Source organism: Sparus aurata, chromosome 9 (genome assembly GCF_900880675.1).
Source record: "Sparus aurata chromosome 9, fSpaAur1.1, whole genome shotgun sequence".
Taxonomy (NCBI): Eukaryota; Metazoa; Chordata; class Actinopteri; order Spariformes; family Sparidae; genus Sparus; species Sparus aurata.
In genome coordinates, this window is record NC_044195.1 from 23563983 (window position 1) to 23575600 (window position 11618).

The window sequence follows — 11618 nt, forward strand, 5'->3', positions numbered from 1 at the left end:
AAACACGCCTTTCCAATTAACATTCAAATCTAGCATCTGGTAAAAGTGGGCAGATTTAGGGAGGAAGCGGATTTATTTTAACGCTGTGATGGTGTGAGAAGAAGTTGAATATATTAGGGGCGAAATGGGATTTCCAATCACAACCTGTTGATTTATTGTATTTTTTTACTAGACATGCCATTGTAATCTTGTTGGTCGGTAACAGTAACGAACCTGGCTACCCAAAGTAAGTAAATATGTATTAAATGTTTTGCTAAAGTAAATGTATTTCATTTCGAATTCTGCAAGTAAAACCAAGCATCAGCAGCACACTAGGAAAACTGTTGGATGTAGAAGCGCTGAATCAGCTTTCCAATTTTTCTGATAGTCCGCAACATATCATTTAAGCGACTGGGAAAATTAATTTAGGCTGTACCATTATACAAAGAGGGGGGTGGAGGTCAGTCGATTATGACAGTAAATGAACATTCCTTGGCTACATATGTTTACAGTTGTACTGTATTTTATCTCAACACAATTGTGGATGTTTGACTTAGGGTGACAACCTGCCCTATTTCTTTTTTTTGTTTTAGTCTGAAAGAACAACTACACATCTTCCCCTAATTCTTGTCTCGTTTTGAGTAATCTAGTCTGTCCAGTTGTCGACGGTAAACGTAGTGAGGCGGTCCGGATCAGGGTTCTTAAAAAAAAGAAGTCGTTCTTTAGTCAGTTTTGTTGTATTATTTCAAAATCTACTTTGGAAATTAACTTCTGGCTTAAACTATGGCTTCTTCGGATGTTGCCCGTCAGCCGGTGAGTATTTTCCTTCTTTGTAGATGACAAAGCATAGTGTTCTTACTTGACAGTTGAGCAGGGAGTGTCCGGGGGGTTAAGTTAGCTAACTTACCGCTAGCCCGATAACTACTCCCTGTTTGTGAAGTTACTGATAACACTTGACTTACATTAAAACGCAGAAACCCCGTAACATCGACATATATCCAGAACACCGGCTTTTCAACCTCAGTTTTAATCTTTTCAAAAGGGTATACGTATCACGTCTTTCTTTCACCAAAATACATCGCGGAGGACGCCAGCTAACATCATGCTAAATTAACGTTAGCCATTCATCAGTCAAAAGTTTATGAAAACATTTGTAAGTGAATCCTGGTTGAACACTCATGTGACACAGTTACCACGGCAAAAGAACCAAACTTGGGGCCACATTTTACTGGTAGGTTTTGTAGGTTGCGCTAGTTATGCAGTTTGTTAAGCGCAACTAAATCGCTACTTTTTTGAATGAAGTTTGGCGTGTACGCAATTCTTAAGAACATATCTTGCCAAAGATACAACTTTGTTGACACACGTAGACAACAAAGTTTACAGTTATCAATGTATGGAAGTTTTTGAGGAATTTCATTACGTCAACAAAGTGTACTACATCATCACAGGGTCAGGGTTACTCCTGTGCTTAGCTGACTACCGGATTTCGGGGGCAGGTCAGAGGAGGACGTGAAGACAGCACAGGAAGATGGATTAGCCACTGACTGTACTGTGAAATAAACCTTTTCTGGCTTGCACTTTGAAATGGATCCAGCGCTTTTATCATATGTTTTTTTCTTCTTCTCATATTAACAATGTTAATATGTTAATATGTTCAGGTTATGTTAGGCTTCTATATTAAGAGCCCCTTTTAAGTGTAGTGCTCTTTAAAAAGTGTGCAAGTGACCAGTTTAAAAAATTTGATATTGTTACTTTTGCCTTTTGTCATATTCGAGGGGAGAATGACTGCAGGAACTTGAGAATGATCCGTGTGTGTCTATGTGTGATTTCTCCCTCAGGATAAAGGAGCTCGGCCCTTGTCCCTGGCTGGCCATGTGGGCTTTGACAGCCTGCCGGATCAGCTTGTCAACAAGTCCATCTGCCAGGGCTTCTGCTTCAATATACTCTGCATCGGTACCTTGTCATGCACTCACACACATAAATACACAATACACATACAATACACACACCCTTGCTGAAGCACAAATACACACAGGATGTTGCTACTTAAATAAATTCTTCACTCAGGTGGTGCTACCTGCACACACACACATTGTTTTACTCGATCAACCTGATTCACTGCTATTGTGTGATATTACTACTGCTACCTCCTACTCACTAGAGTGCATTGTAATCACAGTGGCAGTACTTGATACACCCAATGACTGAGTATTAGTATGAGTTGGCGCTGATGTAGACAAGAGATCAAAGGAGCATCTTGTTGAGAAAGATGTTGTAGTTTAAATGTGTGGTTGGATGAATTAGTCATATTTCTTACTCAACAACTATCAACCATCTATGTGTTCTTGGTGATTGTGAAGCTCGGTGTTGAGTCATCCTTCCCCTAGCAAATTAGTTTTAGGAATATTGTTTTAAAAGCATTTTTTTGGGGTGGAGTTACAGTTGTATGACGCTCACACTAAAAGGGATTGAAGTTCAATAACTTAAAATGGTGTCCCATCCCTGATTGACTCTAGGTGAAACTGGTATTGGCAAGTCTACCCTGATGGACACTCTGTTCAATACCAACTTTGAGAACTTTGAGTCGTCCCACTTTGAGCCTCAGGTGAAGCTGCGGGCTCAAACCTATGATCTACAGGAGAGTAACGTCAGACTACGCCTTACTGTGGTCAACACCGTGGGCTTTGGAGACCAAATGAACAAACAAGAGAGGTAGGAGATTGTGTTGTGTTGTTCACAGTGAAAAGCCATTTTAGAGAGTTTGATTAAGAATACATTTATCCTATTTAAAATGTATGGTCATTGTGAACTAATCTGTGTTTACCATCTATAATACCCGCACATCTGATCTTTTTGTCTGTCTTGTAGCTATCAGCCAGTGGTGGACTACATCGATAGGCAGTTTGAGAGTTATCTGCAGGAAGAGCTCAAAATCAAGCGTTCTCTTCACAACTACCATGACTCGCGAGTCCACGCTTGCCTTTACTTCATCTCCCCCTCAGGCCATTCACTGAAATCCCTGGACCTGGTCACCATGAAAAAACTAGACAGCAAGGTAGGAGAAGGCTCACTGAGTGTGGAAGTGTGAACTGTTTTCTGTAGATATAAGATTTCTGAAATACCATAGGCAATTTAAAGGTACCACTTCTCCCAGACTGGCATATACAGGATTTTTTTAGATTTCTTGTGGGAATGTCACGCATTCAGGAAAATCAGGCACAGGCTCCGCTATATAAAAAAAAGGGAATATTAATAAACCAAGGGTTGTTAGTTGAGGATAGGTTGGATCCCTACTAGGGATCCAAACAACTAAATTCAAGTAATTATGTGTATGTGCAATTTAAATGTCTACAGTCGTAAGATAATAATACGTTTAATTTGTATTTCTGGTGCTGACTAGGGAGGATGGCAATGTTTAAGTGTCAAGTCTACTAATCACCCACAGCCTTAGTCACACTAGTTGTGTTTGTAAGGCAGCCTATCATTACAGCAAACATGCAGTCAAATGTGTCCAACTTGAAAAACAGAAGAATAGATAATGAAATATTGGAAGACACTGTCTTTAAACATTTACTCTATCATAAAGGCAGCCTGAAGATAGTTATTTTCAGTGTGGTGAAGATTGTAACAACCATTGAGGAGATGTTGCAAAGACGTTTTATTGGACAAAGCTGAGCCACATCAGTTAACGTGCTTTAAAATGACATAACTAGATTTTTTTTTCTTGTCTTTACCCAATGTCCTAGAGAGGAATGAGGTTTATAGATGCATAAACATTTTCAAGAGTTGAATTCCAAACACGTTTGACTTTGGAGAGATGTTAGTGCATTGACCTAAACCGGTCCTCAGTTCTTGGACTGTATTCTGTAGATATTTTAAAATAGACTTGTGCTTTCTTTTGGGCTGCAATGGAATCCCGGCCAACATATTGTGTAGAGGAGATGTTGGTATGCCAGAGAGCTTTTTTTTGTCAATAGGAATGCAATTTGCACTGAGGAATCAGATTTGAACATGACATGAGACCTTGACAAACGTCTGTATATGTGATAGTTGAAATTACCATATTACAGACTATACTGCGGTTGGAGATGTTTGCTATCCGACTGGTTTGACCCCTCCCTTCACTCTTGAAGTGGTCAGAAACTTTCCCATGCTCCCTGTGTGTAGTGACTTTGTGTTTTTTGTGTGTTAGTGTGATTTTGCTGCTCTGCAGTGTCAGTAACCCTGGATTTGCGTGTGAATGGAGTATAAAAAGCAGTGGAATGCTGTAATCACCTCACGCACACACACTTGAGTTGTCCTTTTGTGCCACTGTACAGATACACACAGAAAGAGCCATTTGTTGAATGTGCAGCGCTGACGGAGAGACAGTCAGTCACTCAGACAGCTGTTGGAGCAGGTCTCTTAGCATTGTTTTGTTTTCTCTGCTGGGATCTGTGTGTGTTCTGTACAGTGTGTATGGGTGTGTGGTTTGGCCCAGAAGCTCGTCTAGCGACAACAACTCATTCCAGACCTCTCTTTGGTACGACGGGTTGACGGACAGACATGCAGGAGAGGAATGTGGGAAGACTTGGACAGCGAAGTCGGCTACTGGGCCAGAAATAACATCAGAGAAGCTGGTTTATATAACACTTATCTAAAAGCAGTTTTGAAACGTATTCTAGATAAGGTAATCCAAACAAATACTGTTGGGATTGTATGTACTATTGGATGCCTTTTTAATGTGTCTTTGCATGGAGGTTCGTGGTATGTTGATCAGTGAGACTAGCTTGTTTTAGCTCACAATGTCTGTTTGCTCAGGAGTAACTCTGTTCAGAGAAGAAACTATAACCTTTATTCCCCCAAACCTTTTATCAAATACAAAACTACATTACAATTAACTATAAATGTAATTGGCACAAGGGTTGCAAAGAGTTCATAGAGTTCTGGAACATTTCTAGAACATTTAGGGAAGCTAAGTTTAGGAATTTGGGAAATTTTGACAACATGTCTCATTAGTCACCTGGTGGAAGGTTAGAAGGGCTTTGCAGATCTGGGGAATTTTCCCCTGTAGCTTCTGTCCTCCAGCTCCAATCCGCCTCCAAATGCAGCTGGTCCCTTTTTGGGAACACTCACGCCAGGTCATGCAACAGGCTGACCAATGCATGAGTAGCGATAAGACCAAAGTTGTAAATAAACTAAAAGTACTCTTACTCTAAGGAAAAACAGGTGGTCTCCTGGCTCCTTGTTGCTCTGGGACAATTTTAAACCTGACTCAGTCACGTAAACCTACTAAATACTTGTAGAATTTGAAGTATGATTATCTTTTCCAAGTGACTTCTGTGATAGTAGGCTAACGTCAAAGGAGTCTTGGTATATTCTCAGATTTTTGGATTGGGACATAATGTCTCTACTATTTCTTACTCGGTGATCTTTTTTATTCTTGCACCTCACTTGTACTATAACGTGTTCTGACTAAAAAATAAATGTGTTTGTTTTACAAATTGTAATAAACGTCTAATTTATCTCGTTACATCTGTAGATGATAGTATTTTATATTCTGTAATGATTGCTGAGGTAGAAGAGTCTGTTATTGTGTACATGTACATTATCATGTATCCCATTCCGCTGCAGGTGAACATCATCCCAGTGATCGCCAAAGCTGACACCATCAGTAAGAGCGAGCTGCACAAGTTCAAGATCAAAATCATGAGTGAGCTGGTCAGCAATGGTGTCCAGATCTACCAGTTCCCCCTGGATGATGAGACTGTAGCTAAAGTCAACACTACAATGAATGTAAGGAAACACACACTCTGAGTGCTTTCTCAGAGTCGGGATATGCTAGAAAGAAGACATTTGAATTATATTATTTATAGATTTGACAACAATTGAATATTTAGAGTCAAGCAATGATGTATTTGCAATACGTTTGTGGTTTGTTTGTGTGGATTTTTCAGTCCTCAGTCTGACAGACTTACACTGTATTCCCATAGGCTTACAGTTGTTTTATTTTCATTTTTTTGTAGCATCAGCAAGGTTTTAAAAATACTGCAGACATGCAGACTTTGTGTGCTATTGTGTGAGGGAAGCTACTGAGGGAACTGGTAAACTGTAAACAGCTATGACTTAATAAGTATATAAATTGACTTTTACTTGCACTTACTTTTCCAAGCTTCATTTGTCTAATCCAGCCATGCTTTATTTTATAATAACAACTACTGTTTTCATAGGGTCATTTGCCATTTGCTGTAGTTGGCAGCACAGAGGAGGTCTCTGTTGGCAATAAGATGGTGAAGGCTCGTCAATATCCCTGGGGTGTAGTACAAGGTAAGATGGATCATTGTCTGCCTGCTTTCCTGTGATTATATTGCCAACAGTCGTTGTGTTAATGGTAGGAGCACATAGATTTAATGGACACCTATTTATCTTTTCATGCCTGACATCTTTTCCCTTCACAAGAACTTGCACACGTCGAAATGAAACTTTGGCTGAAAATGCTCAATATACTCTAACTTAATTTTGAAATTAAGAAATATTATAACTGTGGCCGTCACCGTCTAAATGGTTTTCTAGCTTCGTATAATATCATTGTAGGAAATCAATAAGAAATGTGCAATATTTAATATCAGTTCGATGGCTAACCCCACTGTTCATCTCATATTTATCGCTGTGTGTCAGTGGAGAACGAGAATCACTGTGACTTCGTGAAGCTGAGGGAGATGCTGATCTGTGTCAACATGGAGGACCTGAGAGAGCAGACGCACACTCGCCACTATGAACTGTACAGACGCTGCAAACTGGAGGAGATGGGATTCAAAGACACCGGCCCAGAGTGCAAACCCGTCAGGTGAGTAGCTCATTGATAAACACCTGTGTGGACATAATGTACGACTGACATGACAACCGTGTTTGTGTGTGTGTTCAGCTTGCAGCAGACCTACGAAGCCAAGCGTCAGGAGTTCCTGGTGGAGCTGCAGAAGAGAGAGGACGAGATGAGGCAGATGTTTGTGCAGAGGGTGAAGGAGAAGGAGTCTGAGCTGAAGGAGGCTGAGAGAGATGTGAGTAGACATGCAGACACAAACTCAGCATATGTTGTGTGTTAAAAATGGTGTTCATTGCCCTTATGGATGTGAGTTATTAACTTAACAGCAAATTTTCTCTTCATTTATTTTTCTTTCATCAAGCAAAACTCTTGAAATCTATTTCATCAGTTTTGATAACACTGTATTCACCGATCATGTTACATCTGTATTATCCACTTTCTTATAAATTGAATATGTTAAAATTAGTACAAATTTAATGACCAACCAAAAACAGGTTCGTTAATCAGGTGTTGAAAGTCCAATTTTATTATTTAGTAGTTATTTAGAAGCGAAAACAATGATCAAACGGTTAAGAACTGTCTTGTAAACGTAGACTTTCAGCATTGACCAACCAAAATGAACTCTGTAGTTGTAATTTGTTGGTGCACTCATCAAGGTTTTTTTTTCATTTTTCAAGTTAAAGAATTTTCCCCCCTTTTTTACAATTTCACATCTAATTTAGTTAGCAAAACCACATTATGAGGAAAGTAATGTGTCCCGTAATGGTTTTAATTTGCTACATGGAAAGAAAGAATGGAGGCATCACTGTAACTCAGCTTTTTTGTTCTCTGCCTGTGTTTCAGCTGCAAGGTCGTTTCGAGCAGCTGAAGCGCCTCCACGCAGACGAGAAAGCAGCCCTGGAGGAGAAGAAGAGACTCCTGGACGACGACCAGAGTTCCTTCAGCAAGAGACGAGCTGCCGCCCAGCTGCTTCAGGCCCAGAGCCTCACTGCCAATGGCAAGAAGGACAAGGACCGCAAGAAGTAAGAGGCCTCTCTAAAACCTGATGCTGATGTTTCATGGAAGTATTGTGAATCTATAGATTTACACGTCAGAAGCTATTGAGGATGAAATGAAACTTTTGACACGTTGCCACCTGCTGGTAAATTGAATATAGGGAAAAAAATCTGCTGACCTCTGAGGGCATTGAAGAATTTTTTTTATTGAAAGAAAATTGATTGCCAACTATATTGATAAATTATTCATCATTTTAGTAATTTTTTTTAATAACAAAAATGTTAAAAGTTTGTGGTTCCAGATTCTGATTTGCTGCTTTTCTTTGTCATATATAATGGTAAATTAAGAGTCTTTGGGTTTTGGACTGTTGGATGAACAAAAACAGCAATTTGAAGGTGTGACTTTGGTCTTTGGGAAATTGTGACAGGCAGTTTTCACAATTTTTGAACAATTCAGACTAAATGTTGCAGCCCTACTGGCAGGATTTTGCACTCCCACACAGATAAAGTGTTTCAGTCATGGTGAAATATTGAATATGAGTAGAGTAGATATCTTGTAATTATAAACACAAAGACAGAAGAACAAATTCACTCAAGATTGATGCATAAATTGGGGGGAAAAGGGCCACTCAGGCTTTAATTGGATGTTTAATTTGCTTAAAGACAAACCACTACATCCAGACAGTTAGTTGACAGTCAATTCATTAACATAGAGTGAGATGTGTTAATTTGAATTTGCCGTGAAATGGATTCTTGGCTCACTTTAACTCCCTCTTGTTCTCTCTTTCAGTTCTGGCTTCATGTGAAGAGGGATCTGAAGTACACTCCAGTATGACCAGTATAACCAGTGACATTCTGCCCACATCCTTTTCCAGCCCTTTTCGGGCCAGTCTCTAACACTAACCAGGAAACGGCCCACACAAACCAGCAGTGTGTGCCAGTGTGAGTTTGATTTTGTGCCAAAGTTTAATGACTGTACCCTTGAACCCTGTGTACACTTTCCTCAACGGTATTTTTAATCTTCTTTGTGGGTTTTTTTTTTTTTTTTACCTGTGTGTTATATTTTGTATTTATCCTTTTTTATATAAAACTCTTTTTTTCCATATACCTCCCTCTTTTTTTTTTTTTTTCTTTTTTTTTTAAATACTTCTGCCCAGACTGAAGGACACCTCAGTGTGTTGATCCTCCCACAGCCTCCTCACTTGGATATTTAAAATAACAATACACTGAAAGGGACTTCTTCAGGAGCATTTAATCTGCCTGCCATGTCTATAGTGAATTATGCTTAATGAGTTGTAATGCAGTCCAATGACTGTGGTAATGAGACAGTCAGACATCTGTCACAGGCTTGTAATTTATTGTAAAGCCCCTTTCAGACATGCTTGACTTCATGAGGAGATTTACATACATTTCCGTCTCAATGTCGGAAACAAACGCCCAAATCTCTTCTTTCATAATAGTTGCAAAAGATCTGACAAAATTATACAAAGCTGAAGTAGCATAATGTGCTTGATTCTTTTTCCAGTTTCTAAAACAATAAATCACAGAAATATGGAAGCCTTCTGATCTAAATTGTTTTCTCTCTGTTTTAAGTTGAAATAAAGGATCATGCCTGGATAATCTTTTAAATTTCTTAAAGGTCCAATTTGTAAGCATTTCCACCTGGACAAACACTGACCGTCAGAATATGACAAGCTGGGAATGAGACTCAAAAATTATATTATTATATTATTTCTTATAAATTGGACCTTTTAAGATGATAAGATGATAACAGTTCTAAATGACCTTTTTTTAAATTCAAATGTTTTCAGAAAAACAATGAAAACAACTGAACAGTTTTTTTTTTTCATCTGTTCTGAAGTCGGGGAGAAAACAATTTCGATTCGACTTAAAAAATGCTTCACTTGATTTTTTTCGAACGTGCCACCTGGGCTTCCATACAAACCACTATAAATGAGAAGATCAACATTTCTAGAGGAGATGACTCTGTTTTCATTCCTCTTCTTGTTTGTGGTGGGAAAAGATACCTCAAGATACATCATGTCACCACCTAACAGCTTGTTATTTTAAACTAATCTGGCATTGTCAGATTGTATGAAATAGGCTGTGGAATTTAATGCTCCATACATAATTGATGACAAATTTATCAGCAAATCTACAGGGTTGAATGGACTTAGTGAGAACCAGAAGGGAGCGGGTCATTAATGGAGATAGATAATGGAGAGAAGAACAATCGACAATCCATCACTTTTATTATTTGTTCAACTCCCAGCTGTTCTCCAGCAGCACTGCCACTGCAGTGACAAGAAATATAGTGTGAGCGCTGCAGCTCTGTGTGTAATAATCCTGTCCTGTTTCAATAGATCCTTTGAATGCTCTTAACTTAACAGATTTGCAGTTAAATCCAGCGATGCCATAGAATCCATGTCTGAAAAGGGCTCATTTATGAAAGCATGATCACAGGGCATTTTAATTCCTTATTCATTTGCCGTTTTATGCCTGAGATTTTGCTTTTCTCACACCTCCTTTATGTCATAAGTTATGAGCACACCAGCATTACAAAAACCTGCAGGAGACACACTGATCCTCCTGTTGTTTTAAAGGGAAAGAGTCATTTCTGAACTTTCATCATCCATCTCAACACAGTTTTCTAGGAACTCTAGATTGAGGCTTGGTTTTTGATCTGGTACATATTACTGCATATATTTATATAAATATATATATTGTGTTTTACTTGCTCCCTTATCTTTTTTTCAGTTGAAGTCTGTCTGAAAAAGGCTGACTCGAGGAGGAAATGTCAGTGTTTGTTGAGGGAATACAGGAAGGGAAGTGGAGCGGATGCATCTGTGACTGTATTTTTTAGCATTTTATTCACTTCTCTGTGGAGACGGGGGTTTAACACCTCAGCATTTTAACAGTGCAGAGTAAACCAGTAAAACACTGTGCTGCTGGTTTCCATTTACCCACAGACACTGCCACTTTATATTCACACTAGTACTTCCGATGTGTTGGTGCCTTATCTGTGTGAAGCCTGTGTAGAAATACACTATCTACTTAACTTGTACATCCAGGGAAACACACAATGCCTAATGGAGGAACACTTGTCTAAGACACTTTGGTACTACACTTGTATTTAAAGACTAAACAGTGTTATCTGGGAGCTTTTTTTTTTTTTCTTTCTTTCTAAATAAATCTTTGTATTTTTGTCATGATACACTGCTTGTCTGTTTTCATCTCACAACACGGCATCACAGCAACGAATCACAGCTACTTTTTCCTTTATTTTATAACAGAAGTTCCAGTTTGTGTATTTGTTTTGTGCAGGTTCATAACAGTGATCATAATTTTATAAAAATTGGTCCTGATACTGCTTTCAAATATTGGTGAGGTCACTAATATATCAAACATTTAGATTATGACATAAATAAAGGTTTTCTCCATTGTTTAGATGGTGCGGTGCCAGTAGTGGAAGAAGTAGTAGGTTCCACTTTCTAGAGAGCAGAGGTTAGACTTGTACTTTTGCTTTGTGATCTATAAATCATAACCCAAAAAAATCAAGGCACACTGTTTTGCAAAAATTAAAAAAGCCTTTAATAATTGAGCTTAGCGCCTTCATGTTTCAGCTCTAAGTCTTTATCGGGGCATTTAAAAGCAAGTAACAGCTCAGCGCAGATATATTAAGGCTGGTGTCAGCTGCCTGGCAATCTAAGTAAAACTATTCATCACAGGCGCAGCACACGCCCTCTTTTTTGGCTTTTATATGCCCTGATGAAGACACATAGACGCTAAGCCCATTTATTAAAGGCTTTTTAATTTTTGCAAAGCCTTGGATTTTTTTTTTT

The 11618-nt window shown here is 38.8% G+C and overlaps 1 protein-coding gene across 2 annotated transcripts; it reads left to right on the forward strand.

The window, feature by feature from the left end:
• Positions 1 to 48: 48 nt before the first annotated feature.
• Positions 49 to 10990, forward strand: septin10 (septin 10). 2 transcript variants are annotated; one of them, XM_030428739.1, is made up of 10 exons: positions 49 to 226; positions 1818 to 1932; positions 2496 to 2691; positions 2848 to 3034; positions 5593 to 5754; positions 6189 to 6285; positions 6637 to 6805; positions 6884 to 7016; positions 7625 to 7803; positions 8567 to 10990. In XM_030428739.1, exons 3-10 carry the CDS (start codon positions 2525 to 2527, stop codon positions 8580 to 8582), a joined length of 1110 nt encoding a protein of 369 aa, XP_030284599.1. In that variant the 5' UTR covers positions 49 to 226; positions 1818 to 1932; positions 2496 to 2524; the 3' UTR covers positions 8583 to 10990. The 2 variants fall into 2 exon arrangements, with proteins under 2 accessions (XP_030284599.1, XP_030284598.1); XM_030428738.1 differs by lacking the exon at positions 49 to 226 and adding an exon at positions 345 to 792.
• The last annotated feature ends 628 nt before the right edge of the window (positions 10991 to 11618 follow it).